An 18,062-nucleotide genomic window follows, 5' to 3' on the forward strand; every position below is an offset into this window, starting at 1 on the left:
GAGCTGGAGAGGTGGAGTATGTGCTTTATGTCCTCAGCATGGCACGGTGCCTGGAGCACCACCCGCCGTGACTTCCTCTGAGCACTGAGCCAGGAGTAGCCCCTGAGCACTGGGCCAGGAATAGCCCCTGAGCACTGAGCCAGGAGTAGCCCCTAAGCACCACAAGGTGTGATCCACCAGCCCCACCAAAACAAAAGTGATTATAGCTACCGGATCCCCTGCAGTAGACTAAACCTGAGTGCCCCTGAATTGGGAGCCCCGTTAGGGGTGTGGGGAAATAGACCAGTAAGGATGGCCACAGAGCAAGGAAGGAATATACAGCTTAGAGACGGAGACATGCAACCGTGCAAGAAATCACTGACATAATCTGGGGCCAAAGAGATAGGACAGTGGGGAGGGTGTTTGCCTTGCATGCAGCTGACCCAGGTTCGATCCCCGGCACCCCATATGTTTCCCTGAGCACTTCCAGGAGTAATTATTGAGCACAGAGCCAGGAATAAGCCCTGAGAACCCCCAGATGTGGGCCAGAAACCTAAAGGAAAAAATAAAAATGGATTGAAGTAATTCATTTTTTCAAGACTCAAAAATGGTAAATGGTGCCACTATATATACCCAAGTTTAGGGGCCAGAGAGATGGTGCAGTGGTTAGGGCATTTGTCTTGCTTGCAGCCAACCCCAGTTTAATTCCTGGCACCACATATGGTCTCCTGAGCACAGATCCAGGAGTAGCCCCCAAGCACTGTTGGGTGTGACCTAACCCCCATTCCCCCAACCCCACTACCACCACCACAAAAATAAAGACCGGAATTTAACAGAAATGTTGGGAATGTGCTTAGGCACCAGATTTTTTAATCGGTATCTGGCAGTAGGTGTTAAAAATGTCTTAGCAGGCTCCCCTTCTGATCCAGATTTCTTCTTCAGTAAATTGTCCTAAGGAAGTTTACTGAAGTTTATGAACCAGTGCAAAGGTTATTTTTCTTAGCCTACCCATTAGTATGTCCGTTTGATCCGGAAAAATTAGGAGACAATCAAGGTGTTCGAAACAATGAAACCGTTAGATGCTGATATGGACACTTTGTGAAATAGAACTCACTGTGGCAACGATGGTGAGCAGAAATCAGACGGCTGTCCATAAAAAGGTGGAAAGAAGCCCTTTAAATTTTACGGGCCCAGTTGGGGTTGGAAGCTTGCTACAAGTTAGGGGTTAGGGGTGGGGCAATTAGGACAGAGAGGGGACAATGATAGTTGGAAATGATCACTCTGGACAAGAACTGAGTGCTGAGAGGAGGTAAAGGGATAGACATGATAAGCTTTAAGTGACAGTATTGCAAATCATAATGCCCAAAAGGAAAGAGAGAGAGAAAGAGGCAGAGAGAGAGACAGAGAGAGAGACAGAGAGAGAGAGAAGGTGCCTGTCATTGAGGCAGCTGCTGGGATGGACGTGACAGGAGGGAAACTGGGGACACTGGTGGTGGGAAGTCCACCAGTGGTGGAGGGATGGGTGTTGGAACATTATATGACTGAAACCCAATCTTGAACAACTTTGCAACTGTGTATTTCACGGTGATTCAATAAAAAAGAGAAAAATATTTTGTGGGCCACGGGAGAAACTGGAGCTATAGTACAGAGAGCTGGGAGGGCACTTGCCTTGCACACAGCCGACCCGGCTTGGATCCCCAGCATCCCGTACGGTTCCCTGAGCACCACCAGGAGTGATTCCTGAGCACAGAGCCAGGAGTGACCCCCGAGTATTGCTGGGTGTGACCCCAAACTTCTGACTTTGTTTTCTGAACAGTGGTTTTGGAATCACCCAAGTTTGAGATTGTGGGTTTCACTGACCACCTTAAGGTCACCATACACATCCCGCTGGGCGTCTCTGGCATTGTAGAGGACTTACTGTTCAGCGCGCCCCTGGTCATCGAGGAGTGGTCGGAGATGGTTGTGAAGAAGGTATGTGGTCACCAGTCCCCTGGGCCTTTTGGTTGCTTTTAGGGACAGTTTGAGAATTTGTGCAGTGGAAACAAAGGGGTCTTGGTCCGCGTGATCTGACTTGAGAAGAAAAGTCTCCAGCCCTGAGTTATTTTCTCTCAAAGAGTAAAACACGGGGCTAGGGACAGAGGGAGAGAGAAGAGGGACATGTGGTATAGACAGGGTGGAAGGGCAGATTCTAGCATGCCAGGGTGAGATTTTATTTTTCCCAAAGGGGTTCAAGGTGATCTCACCCAGAGGGGACATCTGGGGAGAACGTTTTCAAGTACAGATTCCCGGAAGGTTCCAGAATGTGGAGATCCCGCAATTGAGGAGGAAACAAGTAATCAACCAGATGGAGGAGGAGCAGCCAGAGGGGTAGGAGGAGAAGTAGGTGGACGTGATGTTCTGGTAGCTGTGAGAAGGTTCCAGAGTGCAGAGCAGCCGATGGGGCCAGCGGGGAGAGGGCAGTGGACAGCGGCGGGGCCGGTGCTGGCTGCACGGGTCTGGGCATGGTGACAGGAGAGGCCTGGTCACCTGGATTCCGGAAAGCCGAGGGCGGCCTGGGCCTAGCTCCATGGCTGTTAGGACCCGCCTTGCGAGGTTCAGGTGGCAGGTTCAATGCCGGCTGCGCACACCACCGGGCGTGGGATACTGGTAGCTCTGCTGTCCGCCATCCCGGCACTGCCAGCCCTTTCCTGCCACTCGGCAGCCAGGCGTGTGGGAGCCCCGCAGCCCAGCCGCCTCACCCCTGCTGAGCACCTCTGAGAGATGGACGGGCACCATGGCCAGGAAGACTGGGCCCGGGCAAATGGCACAACTGAGCAAGCAGACACCCCCCACTGAGGAGGGCCCCCCCCCGCCACCCCAGAACCCCACAAGTGAAAGACCAAGCACCCAAGCACCAGAGTCCGGTGTGAAGGTGACCACTGGGTATCCTAGTGACCATAGTCAAAGGAAGTGGCAGGTAGAAGGAAAATGAAGAAATTGGAGACAGGGAGGAGAGCTAATTCTAAGGAATCTTCCTTATTTCCTTCCTTTTTTCCTTCCTTCCTTATTTCCTTCCTTCCTTCCTTCCTTCCTTCCTTCCTTCCTTCCTTCCTTCCTTCTTTCCTTCTTTCCTCCCTCCCTCCCTCCTTCCTTGCTTCCTTCCTTCCTTTCCTTCCAATCCTTTCTTCCTTTCCTCTTTCCCTCCCTTTCTTTTATTTCTTCCCTCCTTCCCTTCCTCCTTCCTTCCCTCCCTTCCCTCCTTCCTTCCTTCCTTCCTTCCTTCCTTCCTTCCTTCCTTCCTTCCTTCCTTCCTTCCTCCCTCCCTCTCTTCCTTCCTTCCTTCCTCCCTTCCTTCTTTCTTTCCTTCCTTCCTTCTTTCCTTCCTTCCTTCCTTCTTTCCTTCCTTCCTTCCTTCCTTCCTCTCTTCTTTCCTTCCTTTCTTTCTTTCCTTCCTTCCTTCCTTCTTTCCTTCCTTCCTTCCTTCCTTCCTTCCTTCCTTCCTTCCTTCCTTCCTTCCTCCCTCCCTGCCCCCTCCCTCCCTCCCTCCCTCCCTCCCTTCCTTCCTTCCTTCCTTCCTTCCTTCCTTCCTTCCTTCCTTCCTTCCTTCCTTCCTCCCTCCCTCTCTTCCTTCCTTCCTTCCTTCCCCCCTCCCTGCCCCCTCCCTCCCTCCCTCCCTCCCTTCCTCCCTTCCTTCCTTCCTTCCTTCCTTCCTTCCTTCCTTCCTTCTTTCCTTCCTCCCTCCCTCCCTCCCTCCCTCCCTCCCTCCCTTCCTTCCTTCCTTCCTTCCTTCCTTCCTTCCTTCCTTCCTTCCTTCCTTCCTTCCTTCCTTCCTTTCTTCCTTCCTCCCTCATGTTTCATAAAAACATGAAACAGAAGATCTTTTCCATGAGAGAGTCCTCATGCTGGATCTTTGATTCCCACATGGAACAGGGCAACCACAAAGAAGCGGCCAGGTGTTTGGAGGGGAAGGCAGGGACAGGACATTGGTCTCAGTTCAAACACAGACCAGCCCCTCTGAGCTCCGGGCTGCTCCCCTGGGGATGGGAGGAATGGTTTCTTTGCAGATCGTTTTGATCATAAAACAGGTGATCGCCCAGGAGGCATGATGCAAGATATAAGGAAGAAATATGTTAATAAAATAAAATGATCTTATTTTTGCAAGATGCTCTTCTGAAGGGAGAGGGACCTGCCAGCAACTCTTGGCCAAGCCAGCCCGCGGTTCCATGCGAGGGCCTTGGCATGAGGTGCCAGGTTTACTCCCGACACCCAGCGCTCTCCAGGGGGGCCACATGCTGCTGCCAGTCAAGCTTGGATCAGTACTTGCTAAACATGTGTTCTGGCTGCTGTACTTCTCCTGGCCCCTGCAGGATGAAACCGTGACAAGATTATCTTCTGAAAGACAATCTTGCAAAAATGACATCAGAGAGACATTTTTTTCTCTCACTGCTACTTTTTCTCTTCCTTGGTAAAATGAATTTGCTAGACCAGATTTCATGGCTTAAAACTGCAGGGTGTGTGTGTGTGTGTGTGTGTGTGTGTGTGTGTGTGTGTGTGTGTGTGTGTGTATACACATACCTGTGGTTTGTGGTAAATGACTTGTTCCCAATCAGCCTACAGTGGTTTTCTTCCCAAGCCTGTGATACTGTTTATTTGTATTTGGGGGCCGCAGTGCTCAGGGCTCACCCTGGCAGAGCTTGGGGAACAATATCTGGTACGAGGGCTCGAACCCGGATCGGGTGAGTGCATGGCAAATGCCTTTACCCACTGTACTCTTTCTTTGACCTTCCCATGATAGTTCTACGCCTATTTAAGATTTGAAGACAGGCTCCCAAAGAGACTGCCACTGAATGAAATTCTCACCCTGTCTTACTGATTTATGCTTATTTTTCACAGCATAAGCCCAAAGTAAGTGGGAACATGACTGGAGATTTCTCTTACGTCATCGACAAGTTAATTCCGAACACGAACCACTGCGTATCAGTGTATTTTGGTCACAAAAATCCAGATGTAATACCAGCAATTAAGTGCACCCTCCTGCCTGCAGAGAATCCAGGTAAGGCCGCTCGCTCTTGCTCAGGGAACATGTAAAGAATCTGAAAGTTGGTGAATTGGGAGAGGCGAGGCCCTGGGTTTGCTTGTGGCCCACCCTGATGTGATGCCAACAGGCACTGCCAAGGAATGACCTCCCGAGCACCACCAGATGCGCCCCCCATCAAAGGCCTTTTTTAAAAAAATCTTGGCAGAACATACACTGTGAGTGCAAGGCTCAGGTTCCATCCCCAACTCTCAACACCAAACTAAGAGTAGCCCCTGAACACTAGGTGTGCCCCAAAAAAAGAACCACAGAAGTTCCAACTGTCTAATGTCACGGTTGGGTTTTGTGGTGTCTGTCCCGTCCTGGGCCTCACCAGCACTGCTCTCATTATCTCATCCCAGAGATACGTCTATCACTCAGGAAATGTCAAGGGCTTGGGAAGCGTGCCAAGAACCCATGCTTTGGAGCTGGAGAGATAGCGCACGGCTAGGGCGTTTGCCTTGCACACGGCCGACCTGGGTTTGATTCCCAGCATCCCATATGGTCCCCTGAGCACCGCCAGGGGTGGTTCCTGAGTGTAGAGCCAGGAGGAACCCCTGAACATCGCTGGGTGTGACCCAAATAGCCAAAAAAAAAAAAAAGAACTGGTGCTTCCAGTCACTGGTTACCATGATCTACCACGGCCCTTCCCCCCACCCCATGGTGGTCTCCTTCCCGCCCCCGACTTATCTCCCCCACCCCCGCCCCGTGCCACACTTCCCACTGAAGACCAGTTCTCCTGCCCTGCATTTCTATTGCCATTGTTCATTTAGCATTCCCCTATGAGGGTTTTTTTACATCCCACAGATGAGAGACTTCATTCTGAGTCTGCCCCTCTTCCTCTCACTGACTTTACCCTCCAGATCCATCCACGCTGCAGCAAATTGCATGACTTTATCTTTTCTGATGGCTGAATAGTATTCCACGGTGTGTGTGTGTGTGTGTGTGTTCGTGTGTGTATGTGTGTGTGCGCCAGAGTTTTCTGTATCCAGTCATCTGTTCTTGGACACTTGGGTTGTTTCCATCTGTTGGCAGTTGCGAATAGTGCTGTAGTAAACAGAGAAGTGCAGGTGGCATTTCTGCCTTGTGCCCTTGAGCCCTCGGGGTATATTCTCAGGAGTGGAATTGTTGGGTCATATGGAAGCTCAGTTCTCAGTTTTGTGAGCAATGTCCATATTGCCTTACAAAAGAGGCTGGATTTTTGGACATTCCCACCAGCAGTGAAAAGTGCCGGTCACCGAGACAGCCTGAGGGTGGAAGGGAAACTGAGGACATTGGTGGGGGATAGTGGGCACCTGTGAAGGGATTGGTGTTAGAGCAACATACGCCTGAAACGCAATCATAAATATCCTTGTAACTTTATCATTCATGGTGATTCCATTAAAAAAAAAATCAGAAAAAAATTTTTAAAGACCCCACCGATTGGATGAAAAGGAAACTATTGTTTAGAGATTAAAGGTTGCTCCAAACTCTAGAACTTAGGTCTAGCCGCAACTGTAGCAGATCATGCTCAATAGAAGGAAGCGTTATATTTGAAATAATAGGAGGAAATAAAGCACTCGTCTTTGGATTAGCCTGTGGAAAGACCCAACATTCTGGCTGAATATGAAAAACATATTTATTTGAATGTTGAAATTTTATTTTTCTTTTTGGGTCACACCCAGCGTTGCTCAGGGGTTACTCATGGCTCATGCACTCGAGAATTACCCCTGGTGGTGCTCAGGGGACCATATATGATGCTGGGAATCGAGCCCGGGTTGGTTGCATGCAAAGCAAATGCCCTACCCGCTGTGCTATCACTCCAGCCCCTTGAATGTTGACGTTTTTATTTCTTATTATTGTTTTTATTTTACCCACACCTCAGTGCTCAGGGGCTACTCCTGGCCCTGTGCTTATGGTCAGGGGTCATTCTTAGCAGTGCCAGGGACTGAAATGGCACCTCCTGTATACAAAGCATATACTCAATCCTGTAAACTCTCTCACCCATGAACTTTGAGGTCCTGATCTGAAGCCGGAGACATTCTGGGGGTGAGAATGCAAACTGAGAGGTATTACTGCTCAGAATGAACTGGTCTGGTCTGGTCTATAAGCTGAGAGTCAGCCAGCCTACCCGGTGGTTTTGGTGAGGGGATAGAGTGTGGATGGGCGGGGCTGCTGCAGCCATTACTGCCACAAGAGGGAAGGGCATGCTTTATCTGTGTCTCACTGGAAGCCTCTATAACATTAATCTCTGTACCCATGTTTCATTCCTCCTACAAGAAAACAGTCCAAAGGAGGGGGGTAGAACTCTATAATTTTTTCTCTGTCTTCAGAGAATCCGTCTGGACTCCAAATGGGTGGGTTCTCTTCCCCACGTCAAACAATTCTCCCACTCGGGCTGGGTGTCCCAGAGCTTTAACTCAGCTCTGACACTCGGTCCCTGACAAATGCTTCCACCCCATCCTCCAGGTTCAGGGCTCAGAACCACAGGAAGGCCCCTCACGTCCATGTCAAATGCCAGTGACACTTTCATGTGACCTCTGGGCTTCCATGGGACCAGCTGTTGATGGAGATTCTCACGACCTCCTCTTCAAATTTGACCATGTATGAGGGTGATTCACGGAGAATGGTTTGCTTACTGGAGCGTCCTTGTCACTCTGAAAGGAGATGGGGCTGGAGAGATAGTGTAGTGGGTAGGGCGTTTGCCTTGCATGAGACCAACCCAGGTTCAATTGGCACCCCATAGGGTCCCCTGAGCCCACCAGGAATAATTCCTGAGTGCAGAGCCAGGAGTAAACCCAGGTGTGGCCCAATAACCAAAAATGTAGATGGATGAAAGAAAGAAAGAAAGAAAGAAAAAAAGAAAGAAAGAAAGAAAGAAAGAAAGAAAGAAAGAAAGAAAGAAAGAAAGAAAGAAAGAAAGAAAGAAAAGGGGAAGGAAAGAAAGAAAGAAAGAAAGAAAGAAAGAAAGAAAGAAAGAAAGAAAGAAAGAAAGAAAGAAAGAAAGAAAGAAAGAAAGAAAGAGAGAGGGAAGGAAAGAAAGAAAGAAAGAAAGAAAGAGAGAGAGAGAGAGAGAAAGAAAGAAAGAAAGAAAGAAAGAAAGAAGGAAAGAAAGAAAGAAAGAAAGAAAGAAAGAAAGAAAGAAAGAAAGAAAGAAAGAAAGAAAGAAAGAAAGAAAGAAAGAAAGAAAGAAAGAAAGAAAGAAAGAAAGAATATAATGCCTGGGGCGGCTGGAGCAATAGCACAGTGGGCAGGGTGTTTGCCTTGCATGCAGCTGACCCGGGTTCATCTCTGGCAAGCACTGCCAGGAGTAATTCCTGAGTGCAGAGCCAGAAGTAACCCCTGTTATTGCCGAGTGTGACCCAAAAAGAAAAAAAAAATAGACTATAACGCTGGGTGGAAGAGATGAAAGAGGGAGGATGCGAAGTGTTCTCCCCACTCTGGCCACTCCACCCTCCCCAGCACCTCCATGCACCCACCACCCCAGAAGCCCCCCGCACCCTGTCCTTGACGGGCTCTACCCGGGCTGCCTTGCCTAGGCCAAACTAACACAAGCCTTGTCCACTGCTAATTGAGTCCATCCCTCGTCCCTCTCCGCAGCACCAGCAAGTAGGGGTGGGGTGGAAAGTGAAAGTAGTTACTTGCTTGGTTGCCCTGGCAACCAACCCACAACTCAAGGGTGGCGGGAGGGGCTGGTGAGTAACGCAGGACTGGGCTTGGCTGGGTTCAGAAGGTGAATTCTCGGGATCTGGAGAACAGAGACCAAGCCCCTCTTAGCCCGAGTTGCAGTTATCAGCCCTAAAAGCCCGCATCCCCCACCCATCCCCTAGAGACGGGTCAGCGGACTGAACTTCAGGTCCTTCTTGGGGAGGCCCAGGTGGCCGCAGCACCCCCATGGAGTCGTCTTACTCTGGGCTGCTTCGGCCAAGCGGTGGTCACGTGACCACGCTCAGCCCCGCCCCTTTCTGCTCCTTTCTGGGAACGCAGGGATGGGCGCCCGGGCTGAGACCCCGTGCGTGCAGGTGCCCTTGCTCTCCGCACACGCCGTGCCCTGCGTTATGCCATCTACCGCCCCGGGGGCCGGGTTCACGGCATGTTCCCTCTTGTAATCCAGACTTGTTAGCCAGACTTGGGGAACACGCAGGTTTGGGGTGTGGGAGAGCCCTTGGGAGACAGAGGCGAGCACTACTCGACCTCCGTGGGGAGCCCCCATAAGGGGGACTTTAGCCCGGGGTCTGGAGACAGCCTTCCCGCTGGTCAAGCCCTGAATGAAAGAAAGAATGAATGAATGAATGAATGAATGAATGAATGAATGAATGAATGAATGAATGAATGAATGGGGCAGTTCTTCCCACCAGACCTGGGAGGGGCCGTGAATTCACACACTCACGCTCTGGGGCGCCTAGAGCATGTGTGATCTGTGATGTCTTCTGGGCAGTGGGGACCCAGCAGGCCCTGCTCTGCTCACAGCAGGGGACGGACAAACAAGCCGAGAGCAAGTGCAGGTGACGTCTGCCAGCGGGAATAAGGACCGCGGAGCTGGATGGAGCAGGAGATGGTGTGAGGGGTGGGGGGGCTTCCAGGAGAGGGTGCCAGGGCGCAATTTTAAATAAGGAAGGCAAGCGTTTTGGTTTAGATTTTCTAGAAGCAGAACCAGAAACAGGAACTCAGGGTCAGCGGGGGGGGTGGGGGGGGGGGTGGGGGGGGGGTGGGGGGGGTGTTGGTGAACAGGTCAGGGAGACACCAGTCAGGTCCCATAACGTCACTGAAGCTCCAGATACATTTCAGGGGCAGGGGAATGAGACCCATCACTGTTACTGGTTTTGGCATATGAATACGCAATGGGGAGTTTGCCAGGCTCTGCCATGCGGGCATAGTAAATGTGGCTATTAAATATTCAAGGTGGGCTTCTGTTTTTTTTTTTTTTTTTTGGAGGGGGCGACATCTGACTATGCACAAGGCTTACTCCTGGCTCTGCACTCAGAGTGAGCCCCTGGTGGGCTCAGGGGCCCCTGTGGGGTGCTGGGCATCAAACCCAGGTCAGCCGCCTTAAAGGCAAGAGTCCTACCCACTGTACTCTCACTCCAGCCCCCTGACGGTGGGATTTGGCTGGGAGGGGTGTGTGCAGGGAGGGGGGCGTGTAGTTAAGGGGTTAAGGCACTCTCTTGAATGCAGCGAACCCCAATTCTGTCCTGGCTTCCTGAGCACAGTCAGGAATACTGCAGGGTGTGGCCCAAACACCCACCCCTACAAATACTAATCATCATTTTTTTTTTTTTCGGTGCTCACATGTGGAGGAAGGCTCCCATACCGGCCAGTGTGTCCTAGGATATAATGATATAACTGGAAGGCATTTCGCTTTAGGCTATGCAATTTGGTGCAGGGCTGGAGCCCAGTGGGAGGGCACTGGGCATGTATATAACTGGGGCCCTGGGTTTAATCCCAGCACAGGTTGGGGCGGGGGAAGAAATTTATGATGTTTGTTAAGGTGGTGTGTGTGTGGTGTGTGTGTGTGTGTGTGTGTGTGTGTGTGTGTGTGTGTGTTTGCAGGTGGGGAGCATACAGGGATCGAACCAGGGTCGGCCACGTGCCAGGCAAGCGCCTTCACCCAGGTGACGAGACTCTGGTGTTTTACAGTGTCTTGGGAATGCTCGCCAGCCTTTTCCCTCCAACTCTAGTTTCTCCCCACGCTTTGGCTTGCTGTCTTCTTCTGACATCTGACTGTACTTTTGTTCCCATCTGCACCTCATTTACTGGACTCGTTTTGAAATAAACTCACTTAATTTTCCATCCACAGAGTCATCGGTATATGGCAAGATAGGAGTACTTGGTTTTTCAGCTTTAATGTTGTCTGCCATCTTCAGCGTGCTGACTATTATGAGACGAACGGGTTATATTTGTTTAAGTAACGAGTCCCCCAAAGTTTTGGTATGTTGTTTTTGTTTTCATTTCCAACCTTTGATTTTTACTGTAGCTAAGGAATTTTCATTATCTACTTCAGTATTTTCACAAAGGAAATTCCACTCTCTAAAAAACACTGGGTATTTTTGTTTTTCCCTCCCGAGGTTCCCGGCTGTCCCCATAAACAGATACAAGGCATTCTGTGTTTTCTTTCCACACCACACTTTCCCCTCCTAATTTGAATGATCTTGTACCATATTGTTGTATCCATGCCTCACTTTTTCCTTTTCTTCATTTCCCAGGGAAAATGCGTTTAGATGGTGGCTTTTTCTTCCTTTCTCCTCTCTACGGCCATATTTAATAATGCTCTGTATACAAAAAAAAAAAAAGAGAGAGAGGCTGGAGCAGTAGTAGAGTGGGGAGGGCATCTGCCTTGCACTCGGCCAACCTGAGTTCGATCCCCGGCATCCCATATGGTCTCTGGAGCACCACCAGGAGTGATTCCTGAGTGCAGAGCCAGGAGTAACCCCTGAGCATTGCTGGGTGTGACACGCCTCGCCCCCAAAAAAGCAAAAAAAAAAAAAAAAAAAAAACCAGAAACGTCAAAAGACTAAAGAACTAATTTATAATGCCACAGGTAACATAAAGCCTCTACACGACTTCAAAGCTTAATCGCGTTGGTTTGTTCACATATATGTAGAATGGAGATCCCCAGAGGTGCTGTTCTTCGTGTGGTTTAATTGCTAGTGAAGCTAGGGATGGAGAGAGAGGCAGGTGAGGCTCTTGCCTCGTATGCTACCGACATGGATTTGATCTCTGGAACCCCATGGGATCCCCAAGCACGACCAGGAGTGACTTACTATTATAATAAGTACTATCATATTTAGAGATAATGTATTAGAATACAAAATTAAAATCAATATCTGTAATAAATACCTAGGATAGCTATCATTATTAATTATTATTAACAATAAGTATTCGTGAACTCAGCTACTTTGCTTATTTTCATTTTCACGCCGGGCTGGTAGGTGACTCCCATAGTTACAGATCACGCAAATTTCCGCGGCCCCCTTCAATGCATCCTGTGACATCGTCTCTCTGTTTGAGCTCATTTGCCTTATTCTTTTGTGTTTTTTTTCCCTTCTGCAGTGCCAGGGATTGAACCCAGGTCCTCACAAATACAAGGCAAGTGCTCTACTGCTGAGCTGCATATCTGGCCTCTATCCTAATTTTTTTTAACAGTCACTATAATTTTGGAGGGAGGGGCCTTTTGGGGCAACATCCAGAGGTGCTCAAGGTTTACTCCTGGTTCTGCACTCAGAAGATCACTCCTGGCAGGCTTGGGACCATATTTGATGCCCAGGGATCGAACTGGGGTGGGCCACAGGCAAGGCTAATGCCTTATCTGCTGTACTATTGCTCCAATCCCTACAGCCACTATTTTAAATATCCCCTCCACAGTTGATAAAATTATTCTCTGGGTTTTCTGGCTTTGATTCATGCAGATTGAGTGGGGTGGGGGGGAGGATTTTTAATGGAGAGAGTGTACTTTGAGGGACTTTCATTACAATTTGTTGTTTTGTTTGAGGGCCTTACCTAGTGATGCAGGGGTTATTCCCGGCTCTGCACTCAGGGATCTCTCATGACGGTACTCAGGGGACCCTATAGGATACCGGGATCAAACTCGGGTTGACTTCGATCAAGGCAAATGCCCTACTCGCTGTGCTGTCACCCCGGCCCACAATTTTTTTCTTTTTGGGTCACACCTGGCAATGCACAGGGGTTACTCATGGCTCTGCACTCAGGAATTACTCCTGGCGGTGCTCAGGGGACCATATGGGATGCCGGGGATTGACCCTGCTGTGCTATCACTCTAGCCCCCACAATTCATTTTTTAACTGAGCTGGCATGTGGGTGACTCAGGAGACGTAGTTGGCCTTGTGTTGCCTTTTGCTCACTCTGTGATCACAGGAATGGATGTCTGTGATCTCAGCAAGCCCCAGCTTCCACTGTCATTTATATTCATATTCACTCAGCTTTACTTGCAGTTGCATTTGACTCTGCCCACCTGCCAGCCATTGCTTTGGCCTTGAGGCCTTGGGTAAACACTTTTCCAACTCATTTCTTATGCAGCCTTAAGGTATTAAGCCCTTAAGCCTTAAGCCCTTAGCACTACCTCCATTCCACTGAGATAAAATTTCTGCCTGGAATGCCTCAACTGGCTCCTAGCCTTCCTCCCAGATACCCTGGCATTCCACTGGTCCCTAAAATGGATCTGAATGATACACCTGTTACAGCTATTCCTGTTACTGCGTTAACTCCAAGCCATGACAGAAGGCACTGTCATCTTGTCGGTATGGTGTTTCTCTACTAAGAACTGTTATCCACAGAGCACTCAGATGATCAGCCAAGTTGTCACAGATAAAAATAGCCCGTGTGAAAGTGCTTTTGTCAGTTGGAGAGTAAATGGGAATCTGCTTTCAACACCCAAGAACTTGAGCACCCAGGTAGCCTAAGGCTCTGTGAATTTTTACACCAGCTCATCCATGTAACTCATTCACAGACTAGTGAGGGTGTGGCCAGCCGTACTCCACATACAGCCCCAAAAATCTCTCTCCCGGTACCTCGAATCATTAGCCCCACTGGACTACTCAACATCTGCTTACTAACAGTATAGATTAATTACTCAGTTTTGAACTTGAAACCAGACAGTTAAATGGAACCATACAGTGAAAACAAATAAACCAACCATGATGATAATAATGATAATTATTTTTAAGGCACCCAAGAAGAAATCTAACAGGAAGTATTGTACAACTGGGGGCAGGAGGATCAAAGCTGGGGTCAGAGAAATAGTTTGAGGGTCCAGGATCCTGTCCTGCATGCAACTGACCCCTGTTTGATCTCCAGTACTACAAATCCCCAAGCACCGCCGGAGTGATCCCTGAGCACAGAGTCTGAACACCAGTGGGTGTGGCCAACCCCCCCCCAACACACATAGATCTGTAGCACTGTACTGTAGCACTCCCCTTGTTCATTGATTTGCTCGAGCGGGCACCAGTAACGTCTCCATTGTGAGACTTGTTACTGTTTTTGGCATATCGAATATGCCACAGGTAGCTTGCCAGGCTCTGCCATGTGGGCAGGATACTCTCGGTAGCTTGCCGGGCTCTCCAAGAGGAACAGAGGAATCAAACTTGGGTCAGCCACGTGCAAGGCAAATGCCCTACCCGCTGTGCTATCGCTCCAGCCCATACCAAGATATAGTCAAATGAACCGGAAATAGGGATCTGAGAGATAGTACAGCAGGTTAGAAGCTAATCTTGCCCACGGCCAACCTGGGTTCAATTTCTGGCACCACAGGGAGTCACCCAAGCCCTGCCAGGAGTGATCCCTAAGCAGAGAACAAGGAGTAAGCCCTGAGCACTACTGAGTATGACCCCCCACCCCAAACAAACAAAAAGAGCACAGAAATAAAAATCAGGATGAATGACAAGTAGGAATTACAGCTGGGGAGAGGATTAGCTGATCAGATAGTGAAATTGATATGGGGCCTCGCACCATACACGGACATTTCCAGGTGAAAAAGGCAGTATGGGGGTGGGGGTGGGGACAGAAATCAATGAGTTGAGCATTTGCTTTGCATGCAGGAGCCCTGAATTATGTCCCTGGAACCATACAGTCCCCTGAGTATTACCAAGAACCACCTGCCTCTCCCCACCCAACCCTAAGATCACTGTCACTGTCACTGTCATCCCATTGCTCATCGATTTTGCTTGAGTGGGCACCAGTAACGTCTGCATTGTGAGACTTGTTACTGTTTTTGGCATATCAAATACACAATGGGTAGCTTGCCAGGCTCTGCTGTGCGGGCGAGATACTCTCGGTAGCTTGCCGGGCTCTCCGAGAGGGGCGGAGGAATCGAACCCGGGTCAGCCGTGTGCAAGGCAAATGCCCTACCCGCTGTTCTATCGCTCCAGCCCTAAGATCAAATAAGCAAATAAAAGTGAGGGGCCAAGATCAGGGGCCAGGGTGTAGCTTACCAGCATAGCAGAGAGAGGAGGTCCTGGTTGGATCCTCTGAACCCTTCTACCCCTCCCCCTCCCAAAAAAAAGACGAGAGTAATAAATAATGAAGTCTAATCACTGGATTGACACACACTCTCTTTCTCTCTCTTAAAGAAATTTATTAATAAGTCAGCCTATGTATTTCTGGAGCTGTCGCCACTGGAAAAGATAGATCTAGTGGAAGTCATCCTTGTCAACAAAAAGAGAAAAGTGGAGCACAATAACGTGGATGATGATCACAACGATGACGAAAGTGACAGCCAGGATGAGGCAGCCGCTGGGACCAGCCCTGGCGGCTACACCATGCACGACCTGGGCCGGCTGCTGTCTCTGGCCTCCTCCTCCTCCTCCAGGACCGCGGACGGCCCTGAGTACCGGGGCTCTGAGGAGGCTGACTCAGTGGCGCCTGAGGCTGACAGGGAGCCCCTGGAAGTGGCCGGGCCTGGCCCCCTGCAGAGGGCCAGTGCAGCCTCGGAGGGGAGCCAGGATCTGCCACCCGGCTCCTTTGCGGAGGAGGACGTCAGCTCCACAGAGGGCTCTGGGGGCAGAATGCTCTTCAACGTGGACCTGAACTCTGTGTGTGTCAGGAGCCTGGAGGACGAGGATTCGGGCCAGTCCCTCATGCTGCAGATCCCAGGAGGGACCGTGGACCTCGAGGGCCCTGATGGAACGGACTCGGGCCCGGTGGAGGCCAGCATAGCAGGAGCATGGCTGCCCTCCGCTGAGGGCCTGTGGCTGGACACTGCCCCGTCTGAGGAAAGTGACTCTTCGTCGGAGTCAAACTTTAGCTTCGGGGATGGTTATATAGCCCGATGATTGCCGCACCCGTGGCCTCAGAGATGAACAGATAACCTCCAGGGCTCCCCACAACCCCCTAAACACACACACACACACACACACACACACACACACACACACACACAGAGTCCTGACTCTACTCAGGGTCCCTGGGGAGAGAGACCCTAGATCTCCTCCTTGGGCCATGGGGTGGGAAACGGCGCTGTCACATCTCCCTACTGATGCAGGGGATGGAGCAGTGACCGCCCAGCCTCTGACTGGCAGAGGCGGCGACTAGGGTGCCTGCCAGGGTTGCCAAGGGCTGGTCCAGGCCCTTGTAAGATTTCTGGGAAATCATTTCTTCAGGCCTGTGTAGCGACGCCTGATGGGCTTTCTGGCAGGAACCCTCAGCAGAGTGGTCGGGAAGGAGCAGGAGAAGAGGCGGGAAGACAGCCGGAGCAATGACCCGATGAGGGGGGCGGAGAGGTCATCTTGGTGTTATTCCGCCACCTCTGCTCTGAAAACAACTCTTCTGCCCTCCTCAGTTCCAGCGGGTGAGATGGGGCACATGAACTGACTCTAGGAACTAGCCGTGACAAAAGGAGTCACTTGCTGAGAAACACGGTGCCATCTTTTAAAGGAAAGAAGGGAAAGGACAAGGAGAGGGGAAGAAAGACAGGAAAAGAAAAAAAGAGGGGCTGGAACCATGGTACAGTGGGGAGGGCATCTGCCTTGAATGCAGCCGACCCCAGTTCCATCCCCCGCATCCCACATGGTCGGCCCAAATGGTGTAAGGAGTCATTCCTAAGTGCATAGCCAGGAGTGACCCCTAAGCATCGCCGGGTATGGCCCCAAAACAAACAAACAAATTTTTTAAAAAAATAAGAAAAAGGGAAAAAAAAAAAAGGGCTGGATCCCATTGTACAGCAGGTAGGGCACTTGCCTTCCACGTGGCTGACCTGGTTCAATCAACCAGATGGACTCAGGTTCCATCGCCTGCAGCCCATATGGTCCTCGAGTACCTGAGCACAGAGCCAGGAGGAACCCCTGAGCAGCGCCACCTGTGGCCACCCTCAACAGAAACAACCCAAAAAAAAAAGTTTATGCAAAAATATTTCTGGGTTTGGGAATAAATAAGCCATTAAAATCTTAGCCCTGCAGCTTAACCCTTGAAGAAGGGCTATTTGGAGCACTTCCTGTAGAAGGGGGAGAGAGTGCAGGGGAGTTCTAGAATGCTGTATAGCAATCAGTACAAGAGCACACGGGCCAGGGACTGTCTGGCTCCGTTTGCTTTCCCTGCATTTCCTCTCTGAGCCAGATTTCTTCCATTTTTGAAGTAGGGTTGCACTGGAGGAAATTCAAGAGCCTGCACTGCTCTGAGAAATATCAAGAAATACTCAGGAATAAAGATTCCCCTGGCGGTATGACACTGCACACACACAAGGGGTGTACAGGGGAGAGATGGAAATGTACGAATCCATCTGTGCTGAGGGTTTCCTCCGGCTCTGCTGAGGGATCCCTCCTGGGGACCAATGATGGGGATGAAACTGTAGTGGGCTGTGTGCAAGGCCAGCACCTGAACCTCTGTTCTCTCTCTCTCCCTCTCTCTCTCTCTCTCTCATCTCTCCCTCTCTCTCCCTCTCTCTCTCTCTCTCTCTCTCTCTCTCTCTCTCTCTCTCTCTCTCTCTCTCTCTCTCTCTCTCTCTCTCTCAGATTATTTTTATAGCTGCTCTAAAAGGAGAGAGCGAAGACAGGGGAACCATCACCTCAACCACGTGGCCAGCACCACAATTTGTGTTGCTTAAATCACCTTCAAGTGTGAGCCACCAGCGCTATGCGCTTGCATCACACTTTAATAATCTAATAACGTCCGGGGGGGAGGGGGACAAACCATAGCCACAGGCTATTTCTGATCCTTTGGATGCATCTATTTAAGAGATTTCCAGCACCTCCTGGGATAGTCTCTTGATGTTTGCACTTGATACCTTGTATACACGTTTTTAAATATATATATTTTTTAATTTTGTAATTATCCAAGGGATGTTGGAAAAAGAGAATACAAATATACTTTTTAATACAGATCTGGTCGTGCGTGCAGTTTTTTCTGAGGTTGGTGCATGCGCAAAGCTCTGTGTGCGCAGGCGCCGTCGCCACCCCTCGGCCAGCAGGTCCAGCCCACACCAGGCCACTGTTACATCACCCGAGGCTTCCTTTGCTTTCATCCGGTGATAAGGTTTAAAACCGGAAATCAGGCCTCGTGAGAGGCGCTGAGTTACTACCTGATCAACCACTTGGCTTTGGACTGC

General features: G+C 50.1%; 1 protein-coding gene across 1 annotated transcript in view; it reads left to right on the forward strand.

The window, feature by feature from the left end:
• Nucleotides 1–17,837, forward strand: part of IFNAR2 (interferon alpha and beta receptor subunit 2) — a 41,581-nt gene extending 23,744 nt beyond the window's left edge. Inside the window, exons 6-9 of the mRNA XM_055126145.1 lie at nt 1,796–1,950; nt 4,852–5,011; nt 10,809–10,939; nt 15,094–17,837. Of these exons, the coding sequence (XP_054982120.1) occupies nt 1,796–1,950; nt 4,852–5,011; nt 10,809–10,939; nt 15,094–15,795 (1,148 nt within the window). The 3' untranslated portion in view covers nt 15,796–17,837. The remainder of the gene's footprint in view (nt 1–1,795; nt 1,951–4,851; nt 5,012–10,808; nt 10,940–15,093) is intronic.
• Nucleotides 17,838–18,062: the final 225 nt, after the last annotated feature.

The sequence above is a fragment of the Sorex araneus genome, chromosome 2, assembly GCF_027595985.1.
Source record: "Sorex araneus isolate mSorAra2 chromosome 2, mSorAra2.pri, whole genome shotgun sequence".
NCBI lineage: Eukaryota > Metazoa > Chordata > Mammalia > Eulipotyphla > Soricidae > Sorex > Sorex araneus.